The sequence below is a fragment of the Balaenoptera ricei genome, chromosome 4 (genome assembly GCF_028023285.1).
Source record: "Balaenoptera ricei isolate mBalRic1 chromosome 4, mBalRic1.hap2, whole genome shotgun sequence".
Taxonomy (NCBI): Eukaryota; Metazoa; Chordata; class Mammalia; order Artiodactyla; family Balaenopteridae; genus Balaenoptera; species Balaenoptera ricei.
In genome coordinates, this window is record NC_082642.1 from 138,671,686 (window position 1) to 138,698,518 (window position 26,833).

Genomic DNA, 26,833 nt, shown 5'->3' on the forward strand with positions numbered 1-26,833 from the left:
GGCAGAGAGTGTGAGCAGCAGGGACTGGCAAGGTCTTGACTGAACGGGCCCAGGGCACCGATCAGCATCTCCATCTTCCCAGAGCAGGTGATCCCTCCAGTTAAGTAGCCAGATGGAATTCAAGCCTAAAGACAGTTCATTCATTGGCATCCATGGACACTGGAGGTTGCCCTATAATATCTACTTTTTGTAATTTATTTGGGGATAAAATCTAATGATTGTCTGATAAAAAAAAAAAAAAAACAGTTAAATCCTCAAAGCAAACACTCATGGTCAAGTACAGTGCTGATGGAGGAGTGATGCTTCTGTGCTACAGCTTACACATTTTCCCAGCATCCCAGGATGAAATGCTGTGAAGCTGGAATTCCATTAAGGCTCTACTCTTTCCTTGTCCCTAAAGCCTCAAACAGCTTTTCTAACTGCTCTGTACCTAATTCGGATTCTTCATCTGTAAACAGTAAATTACTATATGCATTTTGAACAATGGTTTGAGTTTTAAGTAAGATAGTCTCATAAATATTTGTTAAGTGAATGAATAAAATATTTGACTATATATCGGATTCTCAATAAATAACATTTATTTTTCTTGTTCCTTCTCATTGGGTTTTTAATTCATGGGAATCAGTTAAACATAGAAACTTAACGCTGAGTTGCAGGGAAGGCAAAATAGAATTTTTTAAAAAGGATGTAAAATTTGTTCTGACTTTGGGATGTAAAGGATGTAGGGGAATTGTGAAGATGAACAAACTTTTCTAACCTTCTAATATTTGAGACACTTGCCACATACTTCATTATCAAACACTTTTTACATTCATAACAGATTTATAAGAAGTAATATTCTTCAGATTTTTATACCTTATGTGATCCTTTCATTAAAACTAATGAAATAAGATTAGGTTTACAACCATGAAAGGAACATATATGGGGATTTAGAATAATGCAGTGTGTACAGATAACTTTCTGAAGCCTTAGTGTGGCACAGGAATAAAGTTTAAAGTCTCCATATGAAACAATGAAGGTTTGGAAATGTCCATCTTATTAACCATGCTTTTGGTAGCAGCTGTGTGACAAATATGCAGAATTAATGTTCCCACAGACTACTCAAAGTGGAGGTTTACCATGCTGTTTGTTGAAAGGAAATCCATATGCTAAAGAATCCAAGTATTTAGGGAGTAAAGGTGACATTTTGTTATAAAAGTTGAATATCCTGACTTTAATCTCAACCCTGATGGAAAGATATGCTATTGCAGTTGCCCATTCTACCTCAGCCATTTTGAAAGTTATCTCTGAAACTTCCTAAATGTTTTGAGCATTTTCTAATGAAGTACCCTTTTGGCATCAAAAACTATGGATAAAATCTTCTTGTTCAATAAAATTTGTATGAAATCTACTTCCAGTATAAAAAGTCATTCAACAATTATTGAACATTTAGTATATTTCATCTAGTGTACTAGAAGGTGGTGATTCATGGTTAAAATGATGAACAAGTCCACCACCCTCAACATATTAATAATCTAGTGGAAAAAATCGATCAATGAAAACGAGGTATGTTGAGGTATATGATAAGGAAAGTGCAGTGATAGAAGATGATAAAGAAAGAGCACCTGAACTAGTTAGGTCAGAGGAGAGGGTTCAAGGTGCCTGCTGAGAGAGAAAAGCAACCTTTAAAGATGAAAAGGGATTAGCCAGCTTGAGAATGGTGGGGACTTTTCAAGAGGAGAGGACACGGTATGCAATGGCCCAGAGGTGAAAGCATGAGTGGCACGTTTCAGAAACTGAATTAAGTTCCTTATAACTAGAATTTATGAATAAGTACAACTAGAATACTTATAATAACTAGGATTTGTAAATAAAGACTAATACGAAAGGATACTGGAAAAGAAGGTTGAGCCAAGTCAATATGGCCTTGACATCTCTATTGAGAAGTTTAGAATCTATCCAAAGGTGACATCACTAAAGGGTTTTAATTAAGGCAGTGACATGATCTAATATGTATTGAGAAGGATATCAGTGCTTCAGTGAGGAGAATGAATTAGATGAGAGTCAAGACCAAGCTCCAGGCAATGGGAACAGTTCAAATCCAAATGAAACAATTGCTGAGGGAAAAGTAGATTCTAGACTAAGAAATGATAAAGGGAGAAGTGATAGGATATGGGTTTGATTGGATATGCACACTGAGAGAGATGGAGAAGTCAGAGATGACTCAAGGAATTTGCCTTGGGCAACTAGCTCAATGTAAAGACCTGTGAAGACTGAACTGGAGAGTACCCTATGAGAAATTTCAGGTGGAGCTAGTGAGCCAAATTTTAAACATGCTGAGATTGAAGTATTTACAGCCCTTCTAAGTTCGTACATCTGGTTGACTCTTGCACAATTCTGGACTCACAGGAATCATCTGGTCTGAAGAAAAATTGTGAATCATCAAAATATAAGTTGAAGGCATAGGAGTAGATGAGGCAAATCATTCAATGGCTGTGGAATCAGAAGAAAAGGGGACTTAGAAAATAACCTGCTTAAAGAAACGTAAAGCAGACACTTTATTGTGTATTATTTGATTTCATTTATTTTCTTACTGCAATAATGAAAATGTGGATATCTGTAAAACTGAGATAAATAGATCATCTCTAATAGTTAAATAGTTCCAATATCCATAGTTATGTGTGATTGATTGAAACAGTGCTTTCTTCAAATGCTTTTTATAAATACATATTAAAATGCTCTTTGGTTTGAGAGTTTGCTAACATCATTCCATGGACTTTACACATATACTTAGAATTTTTAGTTAAGGATGACACATATTTTAGTGAGTTAGAAAATATAATATTACAATGATTTAGTTATGACTTGTTGTATCCCTCTCTAAATTTGAACTTTTTAATTCATACAGTTGACCCATGAACAACACAGGGGTTAGGGTGCCGACTCGATATGCAGTCAAAAATTCAAGTATAATTTATAGTTGGTCCTCCTTATCCGAGGTTCCTCCATATCTGTGGTTCAGTTCTGCATCCTCAGATTCAGTCAACTTCGGATCGTGTAGTACTGTATTTACTATTGAAAAAGATTCCCATATAAGTGGATCTGCACAGTTCAAACCCGTGTTGTTCAAGGGTCAATTGTAATTGCTGCTCATTCTAATTTCCAGCAACACACTTGAATAGAGTTTTTTTACATTTACTTTGAAATGTCATGCATTTTTAAGAGTTCTGAGTTACTCCAGGACTTACTATAAGTTACATTTCTTGCAGATTGCCTTTCTTTCTCTCCAGTCTCTTCTTTGATGAGAAAATTTACCAGGGGAAAGCATCTGCATAAACATTTTTGTATCTCTTCTTAGAATCACCCAAAAGGTGAAATAAATATTTTGGGAAAGTTTATACTTCCTGGGCTGAAAATTATGTATCTGTAGCCTTGTAACTGGTATTTTCTTTCAGAGGTAGCCTCAGAATCTACACATTTCCATTCCTTATTAACTGTCTCTTAGACAATCAATAACCACATGTTACCTATTTTAATGACCTTCTATAGTCTGATAACTTCCTTATTTGTATTTAAAGCCCAAACTTCTACTTTGACTTAAGGAATTGCTGTGAAAAATGAACCCCAAATGCGAATGGCTTAATGTCATAGCAATTTATTTCTCACTCAGGCAAAGTCCAATTGACAGCAGGGGGAGAGGCAGGATTCTACCTTTCCATCCATCCAGTGATCCAGGTTGAGGGGGGCTGGACCATTTCCTCATGTGGCTTCTGTGTTTGCCCTAATACCTCTATTTAGCCAGCAGATAGGGGAAGAGTAATAAATACTGGAACAGTTCCAAAAAGTAGCTTTAACAGTAGATATCCAGAGGTGGGTACCTTAAATTAATGACATTTCTACCTTACCAAAAGTCCCAAAGGGGTCAAGGATGTTTTCTCTTATTCATCAATGTATCCAAATACAGTACCTAGCAAACAGATGATGTTCGATGATATCTATGGATGAATTGATTAATGAAATTTAAGATATTACATTTATAACATGTTTCAAAATAGAACTGGATATGAGAACATTCTTTACGTGATAGGAAGGGGCAAGGTGTTAAGACTGCAACGATATTGTGATGATTAAAAACTAAGGCCAGGCATTATGGAAAATACTGTCAGGCTGAGATGCTACTTAGGCAAGCCAGGTTATTTTCAGCAATCAGCTAATGCATGCCCTATAACAGCTTATTTTTGTATTTATGCATGTGCATATACTCACACATAAAATGGAATCGAGATAAAATTAATGAAGTCTAATCTGTTCCTTCCTAAAATGGATTATCTTGCATTTAGAAAAAAAATCTTTCAAATAAATCTGAGATATGACCATTTTATATGCCCTCTACATGACTTGAATATTATTATATATTTTAGCTGCCTCCTCAGGGTATGTGCAATTATTAGTTTAATTATTGTGTGAGGAAGGATATTCAATCAATTTTCTAACCCTTTTCCTTACTCAAGTTGCTACATATTTGCAGTCAAAACGTCTTTGTGTCTGCTATATCTGATGTCTCGGCTTTGTTCTTTTGTGTATCATTTCTGCGTTCAGAGTACCAAGGGCAAAATAATACCCTAACCGTTTTATGTGGAAATAAAATCTTGAATGTATTTTTGAAAAAGATGTGTAACCAGGCAGTGTAGAATGGAAAAATTGAAGTCATGAAATTATATTTTACTTTCAAATTTGAATTTGTTGATGAAAAGTTTGATAGTGTCAGACAAGTGCCATATTTTAATGCTTAGCAATTTAAAGCATGCTGGACTCTGCCTTCAATTACTGATATCATTTCCTCCCCTTTGCTTACCTTACAGATCGGTTTGCTATCTTAGCCAACAATAATCTGCAGATTCTCAACATCAATAAAAGTGATGAAGGTATATACAGGTGTGAAGGAAGAGTGGAGGCTAGGGGAGAAATTGACTTCCGTGATATCATCGTTATTGTTAATGGTAAGCAGATAATAATTAGTATGTATCTTTTTGTTGCATTTAGCAATATGTTTATTAAAAGGGCAACCATGTAAACTCAGCACTCAAGACTTCCCTAATAAACCTCTTCTATACCTAGAGGAAATCTCAGCTTTAGGGTAGCATCTGCTACATTGTATTACAGCCTCAAGGGCAGGATCTGTGACTTATTTAACACTGTCATCCTCTTTTACAAAGAGTCTATAAGGGAGTAGTTGCCTTTTTCTGGCTTTGTAGTTGTTGAAAGAATGTCAAATGAAATACTGTAAAGTATGATACTAGATTTTACTTTTAAATTACATTAATTACCTACTTCAACTACTCTAATTAACAGTATTTGCAGGTTTTACCAAATTAAATAATTGAATACATAGTTACCCTTTGAAATATTAATGGATGTTAATAACTAAGTTTATGACATCAAGATGACATCTCTTCCTCCAAATTTGGCTTCTTTACTCTATTGCATGCCTGGGTTAACATGACGTTCTGTGAGGCGGAAGATAGATTAATGTTATCCTAGTTATCTCCACTTTGGTAATCTAATGTGTCACCAAGATGTACACTGTATTTCTTTAACATCTATCAAATATACTCTATTTTCTCTACCATGCTTTCCATGAGTGCTGCCCTTTCCAATTCTTTTTTGTATTTTTCTTGTGTGGCTGCAAGTTGTTTGTTTCCTCTACTCTCAATTTCACAATTCCAACTTTCTGTCCTATCAACCTTTCAACACTTAAAATTGTCAGTGTTTCCCATTACCTTCAAGACAAAATAAAAACCACTCTTCATGGTATAGGAAGTCTTTTATGATCATCAGCTACCTTCTCTAACCATCCGCTCATAGGTAGCCCATGCTTCAGCCATATGGAAATACTAGTAGTAACACTACACAAATGCACTTTGACTTTTTTCTTCTGTTTTAAAATAAATTAGAGATAACCATAATCACAGGATTCTAGAAGCAGAATGTAATTTGTTCTTTCTGGAATAGACAAAATATGAATTTAAAGAGTTAGCCATGAGTTTTCTATCAGTAAGGGCTGGGAAGGGAAAACATAAATCAGTGTCTTCTTCCATATCCTATGCACCTCCCACCATGAGCTATCTCTCCAATTTCTTGAAGAGACTGGAGAACAACACCAGGAATAGCATATAGATCTAAAAGAGTTATTTGGTTTTTCCTTTCCTGGAGTGAAGGTATTTTAACCACAAAATTCATGCTGAAATGTAAAGAGAATATTAAATCACTGAGAATTTTTTTCTCTCCTTCTCTAAGTCTATAATTAATTGGGATTTGTGGATAACATAATGGAATAGACCAGATGGTTATTAGGCAGGTTGATAGAAACTGCACATGCTCATGGGTGAGTCCAAAGTGCCAGGCCTTCTCAGAAAAGACTTTCAGAGCCTTTTTTTGGTGTGCAGAATCTGGTAGTTATCGAGTGCTATCATCGATGGAAGTTTTGGCCTTCAGCCCAAGAGGAAGATTTCAGTGCATGAAGAATAGGTTTAAATATGGAGATGAGTACTATGTTTGTAACTGTATCTATATATCTATTTTTAATATCTATAAGTATTTCTAATATCTTTCCCTCTTTATTATGTACAATAAACAAAGGTAACTTACAGTGGCTATTTAGTTTCTTAAGTATTGACTTAACCATCTACTGTCCTTTGTTTCCGAAAGAATTTAAGGTAGGAAATCTATGTGTATTTTGTCACAGGCAAGACCTTGTGCTCAGTATGCTCTTGTGAAAATGTGGGTTATAATATTAGTTAATAATATAAAGTTTTTTAAAAAGGACTAAGTTTATAGGAAGCAGTATATAAATATGTACTATGCTGTATGTTATATATGTATGTATATGTAAAATTATGCATATATTTTTACACTAAAACATTAATTTGAGTCTGATGTGAAAAAGGAAACATCATCTGGCAGATGTAGCATATTAAGCCTTTATTATCCATTCTGCTATTGTAATTTCTACTTTAATATAGTTATAACATGTTCTATCTCCACACTAGATTATCTGTGAGTGTTTAAATGTGATTACATTTTTCTTAAAGGAAGGATTATTTGGGTATGAGTGGGTTCAGTTAACAGAGTTTGAATCTTCAAGTCTATCATGATCTGCATTCAATCTGGAATATTTATCTGTATGTCTATACTTATTATTTTGGGGTTCATAAGGAGATAAACACTGGAATGTGTTCTTCTGTGCAACTCACATCAATCATGTATGTAATATCCTGTTGTGACTGCATCACACTGACCTCCAAAGCAAATCATCCTCCTTCCACTCCCACTTTTCCTCTAACAGAATCAATTATATGTCCTAATCTGACCTTCTTTACTAGAACACTGCTTTATCTCCACTTCTTCTTATTAGGCACATTTCCCTGTTATGGTCACAAACTCCCATATCTTAGAATTCCTGGAACCAATTTCTTCAAAATAACAGTGTTCACAAAATCAACCATTGATTTATTCCCCTTTCTGGATGATGCAGTTGGACCCTGTCAAAGGAATGCATTGACTAATGCCACCAGACAGCTGTGCTTTTCTCTCACATTTTGCCTTTACTTCAGTCAGAAAAATCATGCTCTCCAGTCTTATTGACTCTTGCCCTGCTTACCTACTTTTAAATCTTGAGCCCTCTCTAAAAGTATCTTTTATTATTTACCTCCTACAAAACCTCTTGCAGATGTTCAATGAAAACTTTGAGGTTGCAAAAATTAGTAATAAAATAAAAGCACCAACTTTATCCACATTACCTTATTTTTCTTCAGTTACAATATTTGACTTATTACATGCTTTTCTCCCCAATTTATAATGCATACATCTCTCTTATTTGCTACTAATATTTATTCTTGCTAATTTGGACTTCATTATGGACCTTTTTCAACTCCTTTCATCTCTAAGTATATTGAAGTCCCAACCAAATACTCCTGTCAAATGTTTCTTCACATTCACTGATTTCTTGCCAAGTCCTGGCTCTGGAAGAAGCTCTTCTTTTTTCCATTGTTTGCTCTTTGCAACTTTTCCCTCACATTTCCTTTCTTCCAATGCATAGTCTATTTTTTCAACAATTAGTTAAAAGGTATCCTTGCTAGTTTATAGAACCAGCCATACCAAATGTTAAGAATCTTTTTTTTCCCTTAACTCCCTCTATGAATTTCTTACGATATTTCTCAATACCTGTGTATAGTTTTTCACAAATCTTTATCTCCCCTCCCTTTAAGAGGTTACACATCACTGCTCATTGCCATGTGAAGTGTGGTGCCTCCAGTGGAAGGCTTATGCATCTCCACCCAATTGATGATATGACTTGCTCTGGCCATTGGCATATAAGCAAACATGATATACACTATGGCTGAAATTAAGCTTCGAGAAGAATCACATATTACTTCTCTTGCACTTTCCTCCTGCCATGAAACTAGCATGGCCCTAACAGAGACTTCTCCTTTACCTTGGGCATCATGGAGAAGACACGTGGAGCAGAGTCACAGCTGATCTGCAGGTGCAAACACAGAACATAAATAAGAAGTAAAACACATTTTTAAGCCCTGAGATTTTAGAGTTATTTGTTATCACAGAAAAGCAGACAAATTCAATGCCAGTGGCTTTTTCTTACTTAAGGAATTTAAATGCTGTCTGACCCAGGAATGCATCTGAAATTACTTCCCTGAGTGTGCCTCAGACATCTTATAATCCCACTTTCCCCTGATGGTGATCATTTCTTATGAATTTTTTAATTACCTTATCAATATATTGGGAATTCAACTGAATATTTTTGACTATAGTTTTGATGTTATTTTGTATTGCACTTATATATTTATTCAGCAGGTAAATGAGAAGTGCTGGCTATATTTTTCATACTTTGTTAGGCTCAGAATACTAACAGATCTAATAGAGCATTATATCCCTCAAGGCACTTACAGTTTTATCTCAAAAACTTAAAATAATCAACTTTCCTAAAGTCCCTGATTGTTTATGGAGCTGCTGAATACAAAAGCATATAGTAAATGCATTTTTTATAGATATTTACAGACTCTTTTATAATAAGAAGGGGAACCTAATGTAGCACAAGAAGAGACTTGGTATTTGGGATAAATCTATTGATGAAAAAGTATTATTTTGTAGAACAAAAAGGGGAAATGTATTGTAGACAGATAAAATAGCATCTGCAAAAGCAAAAAGAGTGTAGGATGTGAAAAAAGATCTAATACCTTAACTGTTACTGGAATATGAAAGTTTTAGGGAGGGATTGATGGTGATGTTAGTCAGTTGGTTTGGGGATTAGGTGGATATGTAGCTGCAAAGCAGGAGGGACCAGATCATGGGGGACTATGGACTTTCTTCTAAGAGACAAAGATGAGCTGCCATTTAGGAGCAGGGTACCTGAGAGAGAGAAGGATGGAGGCAGGGAGAAGAAATGAGTTCAAGTCAGAGATAAGTAGGGTCTGTGCTAAAAGATAAAGAAATGAAGAAGAAGGTATATAATCAGATAGTGTTTGAAACAAAGCCGTTGTGTGTACAAGTGTGTCACAGAGGCAAGAGCAATAATAAAGGCTTAATTTCAAGACTTCTAATGTGGGTTCTAGGCTTCCAAAGTAGTAAATGCAAGCAGAAGTGATCAATAAATAGGGAACTGAAATATATCTGGTGAATTTGGCAATTATGAGTTTACAAGAGACCTTATGGTGAACAATATCATTTGCATGGCCTGGGTAACATTCAGACTGCAATGACTTAAAAAATAAATGTACATGTACATTCACTGAATAAGAAAAGTATTGAAGGTACAGCACCTATTACCTCAGCTTGTTGGAACCAGCTATTAAATGGGAAACATTACAAAGTTGAATGAGGACCAGAGGAAGTGACTGGAGTGTTAGGACGTTTGTAAGGAAGATTTACCTTGAACATAAAGAGAATGTGGGTTAATTTACAGGTAGGTCTGGTTGATAATTTGAGAGAAATCTTGCCCCATGACTTCAATATTCTATCTGTAATCACTGACTTCACTCATCTACCAAACATTGATGCACTACTGGTATTTTTCCAATATTTTTCAACATATTTATGTTCATACCTGCTTTTTACTTGATCTTCGGTAGGTTTTCCAAATGCCTAAAACCTTTCTTTTCATTAACTTCCCAGTGGCTACCTTGATTTTATTATTATACCTTATTACATTTTTATTAACTTGGTGAATTTGCTGGCCATCTTTTCTATACGTTTCTGAACTCTTTTTGCTAGATAATTATACTACACACACACACACACACACACACAAACACACACTTATATACAAATCATGGGTACATTTTTAAAAGGAGAATCAAAATTACTTGTCTTGCTTTAACCCATGCCCATCCTCCATCAGATTCCTAGCCCTTAGTTAAATAAAATGCTCTCCCACACTACTCAAAAAATGATGAAGAGACCTGGAAATAACTTTTAAATTTAAAAATACAGCCAATAGAGTGTTATTTTTGTAAAATGTTCTTTTAAAGTATAATGATTCATTATTTTCTGAATCTTTTGTAAATTTGTGAAGAATGATCCACTAACAGCTGGTTCAGACTTGGGATAATGGAAGCAGGGACAATTGAGAATAGATGAAAAACACCTAGTAGTATAATTTTAAAGCAATTGTGTCTTTAGTTTTCCTTCGAACATTAAAATCAACAGTTGATGACAATGGCCAGAGATATTTGTGCAAGTAGGTATCTGAATGTATACCTCTATTCCTGCAGTGACCCTCAGGCAGTGTATTTTATATTCCTACCTATTTCTAGCCAGTTCTTAAAGTTAAGAAAATTAGGAGAACATACTTTTCTTTTTATTAAAAATGAAAGTCAGAATTTTTCTCTTTAACTTTTATGCAATGTTATATAATGTAAAACATATATACAAACATAAAAGACAGTAAACCAGCCTCTTGTATATCAGTAATATAGTTGACTCAAACATGCAGAGAGATATTTTAAGTCAGTTTAATGACTGCAAGTTGTGAGAGGATTGGTAATTTATAACAATATTATATAATATATAATTCACTGAAAGGTCAAAAAGTAAGCATTTATCAAAACCAGAATATTTTCTAATTTGATAAAACATTTTTCTTCCTAATGATCCCAAAACATTTTTCTTCCTAATGATCCCACTTAATTTCAAAGATTAGCAATCTGGGAATACAAGGAAAGAAAAAATATATTTTTTTCTCCTTAATACTTATCCAATCATTATTTTAGAATTTTCAGATAATAGAAAATAATAGGTAGATCGATAGATGACCTACAGAGATCTAGGCACGTCTTTGTCTTCTCCTCAGCACCAATAATTAATTGGTGTGAATAGTTAATATAGCTTCTTACCTTTTCTTCTATCTTTATTTCTCTTCTGCCCAGAATTTCCTGAGTACACTTAAAGTGGAACAATGTCATATTTGAAAACCTATAGAGAAGTATGTACTTATTTTACAACATATTACTTTTAATCCCCAATTAAAAGAGAAGGCAGAATTTTCTCATTGTTTGAATCAGAACCCTACTCTGAACTCACCTATCTTCTGAATGGCACCTCTTGGTCATGTAGGAATTGTTCTTTTTTATTTTTTCTCTAACATTTGGTCAATAAATACGGAAGTGAATCCTATCATTTGTAAAATAATAACAACACTATCTGAACAACAATAACGACAACAACAACAAAACTTCAAGAAATCTGTAGAGGGCCAGGAGATACTGCAATAAGGAAAATTTTTAACATTCCATGGAATCAAACAGTAGCTAAAAGTTACTACCAACCTACCACCTGACATTGTGGAACTGATGGACATTCAGTACAATTAATGTCTAAATAACTTTGGAGAGACATGCTCTGGATACTTATACTTCTACAAAAGTCATAGGATATGATGCAAATAAATAATAAAGGCAAGAGATACGGGTCATAAGTAACTTGCGGTGTGAATAAAATACTGATATTGCTTCCTGAGTTACCCTTTAGTGCAGCCCATTTTGAAAAACAAAAGTCATGAATGGTTCTCTTGCTCTTTTGGTCGGCCACACTCTCACTGTCCTGTCCTTTATTCCCTATTTTCTGATCAGTGTGGCCAGAGTTTTATCAGTTATATTGGTCTCTCAAAGAAACAGATTTAGTTTCATTGATTTTTTTTTTTAATTTTACTTGTTTATATGTTATCAATTTCCAGTCTGATCTTTATTGTTTTATCTTATCTGTGGTTTAACTTGATCTTTTTATGTTTATTTAAATTTAAACCTCAAGGCACTGATCTGAATCCTTTCTTCTCTTCTAATGAATACATTTGATGCTCAAGAATCCGCTGTATGTACTGCTTTAATTTCCTTGCACAACTTTCAACATGTTGTGTACACTTTGCCATTCAGTTCAAAACATTTGTAATTTCCCTTTTATTATTTGTCCTATAGGTTATTTAGAATTGTGTTATTTAGTTTCCAAATATTATACATGGGGATTTTTCAAATACTATTCTGTCATAATTTCTAATTTGGTTCTAATGTTATGGAAAAGACACTTTTTTGATTTAGATCTTTTCAAATGTATTTCCTGTACAGTAGAACAGAAAGTGTAATCTGCTGGTTTGGTTGGGGTTTTGGTAAACATCAGTAGTTAGGGTCAATTGATAATGTTGATCTAGTCTTTTCTATCCTTTTTTAACTTCTTGTCTACTTGCTCAATAAGTTATTATGAGGGGGCTGTTTACTCTCTAACGAAAGTATATAGATTTGTCTATTTTTCCTTGTAATTATAGCAGTTTCTGCTTCTTGAGTTTGGAAGCTCTGTTATTATATGCATAGAAGTTTAGAATTATATCCTCTTGATGAATTGACTTCTTTTTTAATAAGAAGTGATCCTGTTTATCCTTGGTAATATTCTTTGCTCTGAAACCTACTTTGATATCAGTAAAACTAACCACCTTTCTTTTAATTAGCATTTCCATGGCATATATTTCTCCTTCCTTTTAATCTTAACCTAATTGTTTCTCAAGGACAGTATATAATTGGGTCTATTTCTTTTTCTGTATTAATTCTAACAGTCCCTGCCTTTGTATTGGAATGTTTACACAATTTATATTAAATATCTTATTGATTTAGTTGGATTTAAGTCTTGCTATTTTTCTTCTATTTTTCTTATCTGTTTTTTGTTCCCTTTTTTCTTCTATTTCTGCCTTATTTAGATTTCAGAGTATTTTTAATCCATCATTAATTTTCTGTTTTGGCTCATTAATTATAGTTTATTGTTCTGTTATTTTAGCAGTTGATTTTCACAGTCATTTTTCAAGTGATATGATACTATTTCACATATTGAATAATAATACCCTCTTCTAGCCCTTGTACTGTTGTCATCAGATTTTTTTATATCAAATCATGTATTAGTTTTCTATTTCTGTGGTAACAAATTACTACAAATTCAGTTGCTTGAAGCAATGCAACTTTATTATTTTCCAGTTTCTGTAAATCAGAAATCCAAGGAGGCTCAGCTGGGATCTGTTCAGGCTGTTAAAAAATATAATAATACTATAATTAGTTTTACAATTTTTATAAAATCAAGGTGGTGGAAGGATTGTGTTCCTTGCTGCAGGCTCTGGGGAAGAAGCTCTTCTAAATATCATTTAGGTTGTTGGCAGAATTCACCCTCTTTCCACTGTGGGATGGAGGTTCTCTTTCCTTGCTGTCTATCACCTGGAGGGGCTGTGCTTAGCTTTCAGAGGCCTCCGCCTGGGTGCTTCCTGTAGTGCCAAAAACAGTGCCTTAAATCCTTCTCAGACCTGGAATATTTCTGACTTCCCTTCTGCTGTATCTCCTGACTTCTTCCAGCTGGAGTTCTCTTTTTTTTAGGGCTGATTGATTGAATAATACAGGATACTCTTCCATTTCAACGTCTAGGATCTTAATTATATCTGCAAAGTCCCTTTGCCCTGTAACCTAATGTATTCATAGATGGCTAAGCTTAGGGCACTGACATCTTTGCAGAGGAGGGGCCCTTATTCTGCCTACCATATCTTCATACTATATGTTTCTTGTTGTTGTTTTCTGCTTTAAATCGTCAGTTAGCTCTTAACATGACTTCATTAATAAATAAAACAAGGCTTTTACATCTATCTACATAGTTACCATTTCCACAGCGCTTTATTTCTTTATGTGTATCAAGATTTCCAACTGGTGTCTGTTCCCAAATGCCTGAATGACTTCCTTTAGCATTTTTACAGTGAAGGTCTGCTGAGGATGATTAACTTCACCTACTTAATGTCTAAGAAAATGTTTATTTCACCTTCATATTTGAAATGAATGTTTGCTGGCTATAGAATTCTAAATTAACAATATTTTAAATTTCAGTAAATTAAAAATTCTGAGCCATTATTTTTGACCTGAGTGATTTCAGATGAAAAGTTTGTTCTCATTCTTATTTTGTGCTCTGTACATAAAGTGTACCACCCATTTGGTCCTTGCAGATTCTTAAATGTTCTTTATAACTTGTTTTAAGCAATTTGGATACAATATACCTTGGTGTAATTTTCTTCATTCTTGTACTTGGGTTTTCTTGACAAACTTGAGTTATACTTTTTACCAAATTTGGAAATGTTTTGGTCATTAGTTCTTCATATACTGTTTTTTGTCCCACACTCCTGTGAGACTCCAATTTCACATATTTGAGGCCACTTGAACTTATTCCACAGTTCCCAGATGTTCTGTTTTTTGTTTTTGGTGTTTTGGGGTTTTTTTTAGTTTTTTTTTTCTTTCTGTATTACTTTCGGGATAGTTTCTATTGCTATATGTTCAAGTTCATTAATCTTTTCTTCTGCAATGTTTAATCTGTTAGTCCTATCTCATGTACGTTTGATTTCAGACACTAGTTTTAATATGTACAAATTTATTTTTTAATTATCTTCTAAGTCTCTTGACATGATCAGTTTTTCTGTAGATTCTTGAACATATGGAATGCAGTTATAATAATTTGATGTTTTGGTCTAATTCTATCATCTATGTCATTTCTGGGTCAGTTCTGGTTGACTATTTTTTCCTCCCTCATCATGTCTCATGTTTCCTGCTTCTTTGCATGTTTCCTGCATCTTTTCATGTGCTTATTTCTCATTTGTATATCCTCTTGAGTGAAATGTCTCTTCATATCCTGCCCATGTTCTAATTGGATTTTTTCACTATTACAGTTCAAGAGTCCTTTATAAATTCTATAAATGCATTTTTGCCTTCCAAACAGCCTCTTTAGTGATGTCTCTGTTCATCTTTTGCACATTTTCTTACTGTTGAATTTAGATTATTTTATATATTTGAATACAATTCCTTGCTCAAATTTGTGATTTGTAGGTTCTTTTTCCCTACACTGTGGCTTATCTTTCCTTTCTCTTAGTGTCATTCAGAAAGCAAGAAAAAATTTAATTTTGAAATCCAATTATTAATCTTCTTTTATGAACCATTCTTTTGGTATCATGTCTAAGACATCTACACCTAACCCCAGGCTACAAAGACTTTTTTCTCAAGTTTCTTCTAAACTTTTTATACTTTTATGTTTTAAATTTAGGTCTTTGATCCATTTGGGGTTCATTTTTTTATGCTTCAGTGATTTTAATAAAGCACAGTCAGCCAGTGAGACTGAGAATCCCCTCAAATGTTGCCTCCACGATCCACTCTAAAAAAACTTCAGACCAATACGGGGCAGTTCAATAATTAAGATTAGCCTTTTGGCTTTTTTTGTCTTCCAGAGTGGTAGTTTCTTATCTTCCTCACATGCATATAATGGGCCACTTTGTAGAAAACTTAGCAGGACTCTTGTCTCATGCATTATCGTTTTTTTTTTTTTTTTTTAATTGGGGTATAGTTGCTTTACAATGTTGTGTTAGTTTCTTCTGTACAATGAACTGAATCAGCTATATGTATACATATATCCCCTCCCTCTGGCACCTCTCCCCACCCCCCATCCCACCCATCTAGGTCACCACAGAGCACTGAAGTGAGCTCCCTGTGCTATGTAGCAGGTTCCCACTAGCTATCTGTTGTACACATGGCAGTGTATATATGTCAATCCCAATCTCCCACTTTGTCCTCCCGTTCCCCCCTCCCTGTGTCCACATGTCCGTTCTCTGTGTCTGTGTCTCTATTCCTGCCCTGCAAATTGGTTCATCTGTACTATTTTTTTTTTTTTTTGCTGTTTTAAAAATGTTTTTATTCTCTGATTCAAACATTTGACATTTTGTTCAGCTATGACAAACACATTAATTTTTCAAAAATATTTTTCTTTTTTTTTTCTTTTTTTTTTTGCTTTCTTAGTTTTTATTTTATTTTTTTTCACACACACACACTGCATTTTATTTTTACAAGAGATAAATAGACTGACACCAAGCATTGTACATGGATGACCACAACAAAAGCAACAATGATTGCAATTACCAAACATGAAACACACTCATACTATGTCATAATATTGACATTCAGTCCAGTAATCCTCCACTGTAACAGCTCCTTTACTTTGCAGTGAAAATTGATTTGTATATTCTTTGCCTCTGAGTCCTTGTGGGATTTTTTTTTTTTTTAATTCAAACAGAAAGTCACAAAAATTATACTCATCCTCATCAGTTCACTCAGTCCCATGTAATTAATTTTTTTTTTCATCTTGATCTTTTGTTAGCACTTTTATGAGTTCATCAGTTTTTCATTAGAGTTCTGAAAATGTTTATTCATTCAGTTCAGCAGTACAGTCAGTTACCAGAAACCTGTACTTGTCAGAGTCTTTTCCATGAATTTCTTGAAGATGAAAGCCTTTTATAGGAACATATTTGCAAAAGCATCAGAGTACACCCAGAACTGTCTGTAAATGACAAAAGACTTAAAAATGACCACTGTTAAAGATTTGATGAAAGTTCATAATAATGCAGTTGACAAGAACATTAGTTATTTCTGAGATATACATTTTAAAGTAATAACTAGGATTATTACTTATAACACTATACCAGAACATATAAGATTTTTAGAAATTTCATGTAATGTCTGAAACATTTATATTAACATATTTCCATACATATTTCCATACAAATACAAATATAAGATTTTTAGAAATTTCATATAATGTCTGAAACATTTATATTAACATATTTCCATACATATTTCCATACAAATACAAATATAAGATTTTTAGAAATTTCATGTAATGTCTGAAACATTTATATTAACATATTTCCATACAAATAACCCAATGAAAGTTTAGTATTAGTTGTTTTGTTTGTTTGTTTGTTTATACTGCAGGTTCTTATTAGGCATCAATTTTATACACATCAGTGTATACATGTCAATCCCAATCGCCCAATTCAGCACACCACCATCCCCACCCCACCGCAGTTTTCCCCCCTTGGTGTCCATATGTCCATTCTCTACATCTGTGTCTCAACTTCTGCCCTGCAAACTGGCTCATCTGTACCATTTTTCTAGGTTCCACATACATGCATTAATATATGATATTTGTTTTTCTCTTTCTGACTTACTTCACTCTGTATGACAGTCTCTAGATCCATCCACTTCTCAACAAATGACTCAATTTCGTTCCTTTTTATGGCTGAGTAATATTCCATTGTATATATGTACCACAACTTCTTTACCCATTCGTCTGTTGATGGGCATTTAGGTTGCTTCCATGACCTGGCTATTGTAAATAGTGCTGCAATGAACATTCGGGTGCATGTGTCTTTTTGAATTACGGTTTGCTCTGGGTATATGCCCAGTAGTGGGATTGCTGGGTCATATGGTAATTGTATTTTTAGTTTTTTAAGGAACCTCCATATTGTTCTCCATAGTGGCTGTATCAATTTACATTCCCACCAACAGTGCAAGAGGGTTCCCTTTTCTCCACACCCTCTCCAGCATTTGTTGTTTGTAGATTTTCTGATGATGCCCATTCTAACAGGAGTGAGGTGATACCTCATTGTAGTTTTGATTTGCATTTCTCTAATAATTAGTGATGTTGAGCATCTTTTCATGTGCTTCGTGGCCATCTGTATGTCTTCTTTGGAGAAATGTCTATTTAGGTCTTCTGCCCATTTTTGGATTGGGGTGTTTGTTTCTTTAATATTGAGCTGAATGAGCTGTTTATATATTTTGGAGATTAATCCTTTGTCCGTTGATTCGTTTGCAAATATTTTCTCCCATTCTGAGGGTTGTCTTTTCGTCTTGTTTATGGTTTCCTTTGCTGTGCAAAAGCTTTGAAGTTTCATTAGGTCCCATTTGTTTATTTTTGTTTTTATTTCCATTACTCTAGGAGGTGGATCAAAAAAGATCTTGCTGTGATTTATGTCAAAGAGTGTTCTTCCTATGTTTTCCTCTAAGAGTTTTATAGTGTCCAGTCTTATATTTAGGTCCCTAATCCATTTTGAGTTTATTTTTGTGTATGGTGTTAGGGAGTATTCTAATTTCATTCTTTTACATGTAGCTGTCCAGTTTTCCCAGCACCACTTATTGAAGAGACTGTCTTTTCTCCATTGTATATCTTTGCCTCCTTTGTCATAGATTAGTTGACCATAGGTGCGTGGGTTAATCTCTGGACTTTCTATCTTGTTCCATTGATCTATGTTTCTGTTTTTGTGCTAGTACCATATTGTCTTGATTACTGTAGCTTTGTAGTATAGTCTGAAGTCAGGGAGTCTGATTCCTCCAGCTCCATTTTTTTGCCTCAAGACTGCTTTGGCTATTCGGGGTCTTTTGTGTCTCCATACAAATTTTAAGATGATTTGTTCTAGCTCCATAAAAAATGCCATTGGTAATTTGATAGGGATTGCATTGAATCTGTAGATTGCTTTGGGTAGTATACTCATTTTCACAATGTTGATTCTTCCAATCCAAGAACATGGTATATCTCTCCATCTGTTGGTATCCTCTTTAATTTCTTTCATCAGTGTCTTATAGTTTTCTGCATACAGGTCTTTTGTCTCCCTAGGTAGGTTTATTCCTAGGTATTTTATTCTTTTTGTTGCAATGGTAAATGGGAGTGTTTCCATAATTTCTCTTTCAGATGTTTCATGTACTATTTTTCTAGATTCCACATATATGTGTTAATATATGATTGGGGCTCATTTTTATATAAGAAGTGAGTTTTGTGCTTCAATTCACCTATTTGCGTATGGATATCCAATTGTTTAAAAGCCATTGTTAGAAGACTATCCTTTCTCCATTGAATTGCCTTTGCACTTTGTAAAATAAAACTTTGAAAACATAGTTGGATTATAGGCATCTATTTCTGGACTATTCCATTCCACTAATCTATGTGTCTATCCCTGTACCATTATCTTACTGCCCTAATTACCATAAGTTTACATATACCTTAAAATCAAGTAGTATGATTTGTATGACTTTGCTCTTCTTCTACAAAAACGTTTTGCAAAATCTAGTTTCTTTGCCTTCCATTTAAACTTTAGAACATGTCTGTCTATGAAACAATATACTGCTGAGATTTTAATTAGAATTCTATAGAGTCGATATCAGTTTTGGAAAATTTTATACTTTTTTGTTGATTCTACAAATGCATGAACAAGGTATGTCTCTCCATTTATTAATGTATTTTGTCTTTTTGCTTCATTTGACTTTTTGTAGTTTTCAGCATTCAGATCCCATACATGAGTTTTGTTTGATTAGTATCTAAGCATTATATTTTTGGAAGTATGGATATGTTTTTTAAAAAAATTGGTTTCAGTTGTTTCTTGCAAGTATGTATATTGAAATATGATTTTTTTGTGTGTATTTTTCTTATATTCTGTGACTGTATTGTGTACATATTTTAGTTCTAGGAATATTTTTGTAGATTCTTGGACTTTCAATGAAAACAATAGTGTATCTGCAAATTGTATTAAAGTTATTTATTCTTTTCCAATTGTATGCTTTTTATTTTTATTTCTTACTTAGGACTGCATTTGCCTTCCAGTATGATGTTAAATAGGAGGGTTGAGTGAGGACTTCCTTACTTGTTCCCAATTTTAGAAAAAAAGTATTCATTCTTTTACCTGAATGTTGCCTGTTAGCTGGACATTTTTGGCAAGATGTCTTTTATCAGGATAAAGAAGTCTTTTCTGTTCATGGCTTGTGAAGGGTTTTTATCTTGAATGGATGTTGAATTTTGTCAAATTCTTTTTCAGCATCAATTCACATTACTGAATAATTTTTCTTCTTTAAACTGTTAATAAATTGAATTATATTAATTGATTTTTCAGTATTGTGCCAGTTTTACAATTCACAGAATAAACCCCACTTGATGGTGATGTATTTTTTTGTATGTGTATTGCAGAATTTTATTTTCTAAAATTTCATTGAATATATTTGTGCTTACCTAAATGAGTGATATTGGTTTGTGTAGTTTTCTTTTCCTGTACTATCTTTGGTTAAGTTATCCTTATAATGCTGACCTCATAAAATGAGTCAAGAAATATTCCCCCCTCATGTTTTTTTAAAGAGATTGTGTAGAGATTGTATTATTTCTTTAACTTTTTGGTAAAGTTCAGAGGATAAACAATCTGCTTCTATAGATTTTTTTTTTTTTGGAAGGATTTTAACCACATATTACATTCTTTCAGTGGTTACAGAACTAGTTGAGTTACCTGTTTCATCTTGAGTTAGTTTCACTAGTTTGTGATTTTCAAGGAAACGTTACATTTCTTCAGCATTGTTGAATTTGTGTACATAGACTTGTCTGTATTATTCCTTTTTTAAAATTCTTTTACTGTATGTTGTTGCATCTGTAGTGAAATACCTTCAATTCCTGATATTAGCAATCTGTGTTATCTCTCCTTTTATCCTGGTGAGTCTTGCTAGAGGTTTATTAATTGTATTGATCTTTGAAAGAATCTTCATTGGTTTCTTTTAATTCTCCCTTGTTTGTTTTCTGTTTTTTATTTTACTGATATCTGTTCTTATTTGTAGTATTCTTTTTTCCTTCTGTTTGATACGGGTTTATTGTGCTCTTCTTTTTCTAGTTTCTTAGATTGGAAGTCACAAAGAGTGATTGTGAATTCATCTAATTCTTGTTTCCATTCTGTCAGTTTTTGCTTCATATACTTCACAGCTTTTTTGTGAGATGAATGCACATGTAAAGATTGTCATTTTTCTTCCTTTGGAAAATTGGCTCTTTTATCATTATGAAGTATTCCCCTTTATATCATGTAATTTTATTTGCTCTGAAATCTACTTTGTTTGATATTAACATAGCTACTCCAACTTTCTTTGGATTGGTGTTTGAACAATATATATTTGTCCATTCTTTTACTTTTAATCTACCTATATTATTATATTTTAAGTAGCTTCATTATAGAGAACATACAGTTGATTTAATTACTTTACTCATTCTGATAGTATATATTTTTTAATTCCTGAGATTAGACCATTTACATTTCTCTTAGATCTGCAATTTTTGTTTTGATTTGTTTTCAGTTTATTCTTTCTGCTTTCTGTCCTTCTATTTCCCCTTCTCTGCCTTCTCCTGGGTTTTGTGAATATTTTTCGTGTTCTATTTTATTTTATCTATTATGTTTCTGTCTATACATTTTTCTGTTTTTTTGTGATTGTGCCTGCTATTGTGAATATGATGTGCCTCTAACTTAGAGCCAATATTTTACCACTATAATTGGATTGTAAAAATTGTAGCACCATATAGATCCTTATACTCCTCTCTTCTTTATGTCTTAGTAGTCTTCTATATTACATCCGGATTTAGTGAAAACCTTGTAGGCAATGTTAAGCATTTTTATTTCAATCATTAACTGTATTTTAAAGAACTCAAGGGGAGAACAGTCTATTATATTTACCTAGATATTTAACATTTCTCCTGCTCTTTCTTCATCCCTGAAGCCTGATGTTTCCTCTGATAGAATTTCTCTTTGTATGAATTTCTCTTTTGTCTGAAGAGATCCCTTTAGCAATTGTTTCGGATCAGGTTTACTGGCAGACATTGTATTACTCATCCTTTATCTGAGAACAATGATGTCTTTACCTTCATTTGTGAAAGATATCTTTGCTGAACACAGAACTTTATTTTGACAGATCTGTCTTTTTTGACACTTTAAAAATATCATTTCACCTTCTTTTGACCTCCATTTGTTTCTGATAAGAAATCCACAGTTATTTGAATTATTGTTGTACTATAAATAACACACTTTTGTGTTTGTATATCTTTAGTTTTTAGCAGTTTGATTGTGACATGCCTGCAGCATGAACGTCTTTGGGCTTATCTGTTTGGGTTTCAAGACTACAGCTGGTTTTGAATCTGTGTTTTCAAAATCATTTGCCAATTTGGGAAGTTTTCAGACATTAGTTCTATAGATACATATACATAGGTATACTTAAACAAATGTAGATGCATACATTTTCTATGATGTTTATTTCTCCTTTCCTTCTTAGATTTGATGACATTTTGGTGTTGTCTCACAGGTTCCTGAGGCTCTGTGTCTTTTTTTTCTTCTTCTTCTTTAATATTTTCTCCTTCTGTTTTGAAGATTGGACAATTTTTATTGGTAATTCGTTAAGTTCAGAAACTCTTTCCTCTGTCATATCCATTTAGCACACCCATGAATATCTTTGTTACTATAAATTTAGTTCTAATATTTATTCATTTATTTTTATTATACTGTATGTCTTTACAGGAACTGTCTTTCCATTTATTCTGAGGTGGTTCACCCTTACTCTTTGGAAAATGTTTAAAATAGTTGCTTTAAAGTAGTTTTTAGATAATAAAGCACGTTTCACTATGTCACTGGCATTTAACACTAACATAAGATTTTCCTAGTTCTTCATAGGCCAACATTTTTTAGATTATATCCTGGATTTTGAATATTATGAGATTCTGGGTTTTATTTCAGTTCTTTGGAGAATGTTGATATTTTTATTTTCGCAGGCAATCAATTTATTTAAATTCAAACCACTTACTGTGACCAGCCTTCTGTGGTTTGTGGATTCAAAATCAGTTTCATTTTCAAAACTTTTGCACTGATTTTCAGATCTGTCTCACATATGAACCAATGGCCATTCCAGGACCTGTGGGGTAGGATGTCTCTTAGTTCAGTTCTCAACGTCTTCGTGCTGTTTAAGATTACATCCACACATTCATAGCTCAGGGCTGAGCTCAAGATTTCATAAATAACTTGATGTGGTTCCTTTTCCGAGCTCTTCCTACTCTTTTATCTCTCACATACTTACCTATCCTTTGAGTCTTCATTTTTCAGTCCTATAATCAGAAAACTGGGGTTTATTTATCCCCTCTCTACCACCAATGTGCCCTCATTCAGAGTCAGTTAGCCAGAGGAAAGAGAAAGATAAAAGCAGGAGGTATGTTTGCTTTGCCATCTTGGGGCCATAACTCTTCTGATTAAAGAGGAAGATTGCCCTGTCTCAGACAGACACTTACAAGCTCCCTCCCTGCTGCCATTGTCACTACCAGGAGACTTCTTTCCTGCTCGTTGAACCTGAACTAGAAGGCTTCTCTTGGACCTCTCTCAGGCCGTGCTGATTCCCACTTCTGGGTTTTGGACTGCCTTCAGTTCAGTCCAGGGATTCTGAAGAAAAAAAAAATGGCTCTCTGATAGATTGTCTCCTAGTATTTGAAATTCTGATATTTTTCTATTAGCAATATACCTGCTACCATTTATATTTCAGAATCCTCAAACAGATTATCCATGCATTTTGTCTAAGTGTTACAGACAAATTGAGTGATAGAGACAAATGTAGAAGAGTTTCTCCAATTTACCCAGAATTGTAACTCTGTAATATTATTTTTAATATTATTGACATGTATGAGATCGGGGTTTTTTCCTCATTTCTTAACTCTAAAGAATTATTAAAGACATTAACTGGAATGGTGTACAGCAGCTCAGTTTTATTGCTACTCTATATCACTCCAGTGTTACTCAGAATATCTAGCTCACATTTTAGGAATAAGCTCAGGCTATTTATTGACTTTTGACAGTAGTATATTTAAGATCAAATATTTCTAAATTAGTTGAGGCAAAATTAAAAGACTTATAGGGGAAAAAATAAAAGAGGCTTCCACTCTTCTTCCTTTCTGCTATCACAGATGAAAATTATGTTGAGCTTACAAAACATAATTATGTAGGTCTTTTAAAAAATGTAATAGTAACTTCCCAAAATTATGAGCTATATAATCATTTGATGATTTCTTCTGGTATCTGCTCAGATATTATAGTAAACTGACAAGTTTTCAATAGAAAGATAACCCTTTCTCTCCAACATCTCCACCCTCATTCAACATTATTTTCATTCCTGTTACGTAAATGAGCCAAAGAAGGGTCCTGTATATTGGTGCTAATGTTGTTTTCTTCTTCAGAGCAGGCTGGGGCCATTAGCTCAAAAACCTCACTAGCACCAAATTCAAAATTTTGTGTATTTTATATTTAAAATCCAGTGGTTTTAAATATAGCCCCAAATAAGCGTATTTTAACCATTTAGAATCAGTTTGCTTTGCACACCCTTCAAAACTGCACCCACCTTCTGCTAGCCACAGATAAGACTAACTCTGGACCTATGCAGGATCCCAAGTTACTGCTGCCCTCTGGAGCTCTCCAACTGAAAGACACCATGCTATGCTGATGAGTGACATCACATAGACACATAAGCTCACTACTCAAGTTCCCCTTTCTCTGAGGAATTTCCTTGCTCTCCTCCCCTTACGGGTGGTGTCCCTAAACACACACACACACACACACACACACACACACACAAAGTCTCTGGAAGGTCTCCTGCTGTGAATAACTTATCCTCTCATGCAACCTGTCCAAGTGCCACCCAAATAAAGCCCATTGTGTACTGCTGCCACCTTGTTGTGTCTTTTTTCTTGATCAGTCATGAAATCCTTGAACTCACACTTCCCAACAGATACTTTTTCTCCAGAATTTCTCAAACGTGATCATTATTAATTCTCTAGGAATATGTTCTGAAACTTTATCCATTTAGATTAATCTTAAACATATACTATGGCTTTTATTTTAAATTTATTTTTTCTTGGCAGTTTTATATGACTTCTCTTTAAATGCTAATTTAAATTACTAAATTGTGTTCCACTTCATTTTGTTCCTCAGATGATCACAAAACTTTTTGTCTTAAGAACTCTTTTACACTTGTAAAATTATTGACAATCCCCAAAAGTTTTGTTTATGTGGATCATTTCTATTTTTACATATATAGATATATATCATATTATATTGTACATGGAAACTGAGACTTTTAAAAATATTTAATTCATTTAAATTTTAAAAAGTTAATTTATTATTTGTCAAAATAATAATCATGCTAATCTAAATAATGTATTTATGAAAAATAACTACATTTTGAAAAATAGTGAAAGAGTGGCTTTTTGTTTTTCACATTTTTGTGAGATTCTCTAATGTGTGCCTGAACAGAAGACAGGTGGATTCTCATATTTCCAGCTGCAAACTTTTGTGGCATATCTTTGAATGTGAGCAAAGGAATCTTTTAGATAAAGAGATTATTGAACTTTTCCTCCATTAGCATAATCAAATAACTTACATTTGCAGGAGAAAATCTATCATCACATAGACACATGGTTGGAAGAGAGCGGGCCTTGTAGATTCTCTAACTGGGTGTTGGGGACCTCAGGTGTCCTTGAAACATCCTTTGAGGGCCTCTCCTATAAAATATTGTTAATCATAAAATGTACACTAAAAAAGGACAAAAATGGCCAACTTTAATGGTAAAATTTTTCATCAAGATGTCTAAAATCTTCGGATTTGTTTTGAGCTGATGGATTTTCCATATTAATTTTGGCCTTTTATTTAATTATTACCTCTTACAGTGGAAACAAAAGAAAATGAAAGTAATGTTTTCCATGCTTTCAACTGTAATTTTTCACGTGACTTTTCCCTAATAAGATTTTATTTGGGGGTTATATAGTTTGTAGACATTCAGCTATAAATTAGCTTTCTTAAATTATATGAAAATTATTAATTTCAGTTTTTATTGTTTTATTTTCTTATTTCCTCATTTATATTTTTTGGTTATAAAAATAATCCATTGTTGAAATAGAATATTGCATAATTACCACCAAGGGTAATTTGGAACATCTAATTTAGTCTTTAGTCAAAATTATATATTCACTTACCTTTTGACAAATCAATTTTACTTTGGGATAATTAGTTGCAGCATTGATTGCAGAAGATAAAGATTGTAATAGGTAGCTCCTTGGTCATACATACAGGTGACCAATAGTTCATCCACAGGGTAGAAGACTGTGCAATTTGAACAAGTGTGAAGAAATTCTTTATGTAGTGACATGAATATATCCCTTACATGTATCATTAACTTGAGAATAAAAACATGGTACAGAAAAGGGTATAGTTTGTAAAAGGAAAAAGGAAACAAAAATGTGTGTTAATACTTGCTTAAAGAAATATAAGTAATAAAGTGGTTAATGAGGAAAGGGTTTAGGTCAAGAATTCTGCATGTATCTTTTTATTTTATTGTATTTTTGAACCCGTGAATATGATCTATTTTAAAAGTCAAATTAAAAGAATATAAAAATCAGATTTATTTGGCAAAAACTTGAAAATACAGAAAAGCATAATGATGATAATGTACCAAATCTTCAGTTAACATTTTCTCAGTCTTTTGTACTTGTTCACTGAAGGTAATATTTATTTGCCACCGTTTCTCAGGCTTTCATATTATGGTTCACCAAGAATGGAATTTAAGATGGCAATGGAAACTTTTCCCTTGAAATTTTTTTAAAGCAACATAATAGGCCAATTTGATCCTCACTATCTCTT

The 26,833-nt window shown here is 33.5% G+C and overlaps 1 protein-coding gene across 1 annotated transcript in view; it reads left to right on the forward strand.

The window, feature by feature from the left end:
• Positions 1 to 26,833, forward strand: part of NCAM2 (neural cell adhesion molecule 2) — a 228,663-nt gene that overhangs the window by 22,609 nt on the left and 179,221 nt on the right. The window contains 1 exon segment of the mRNA XM_059920007.1: positions 4,842 to 4,979. Within this exon segment, the coding sequence (XP_059775990.1) occupies positions 4,842 to 4,979 (138 nt within the window).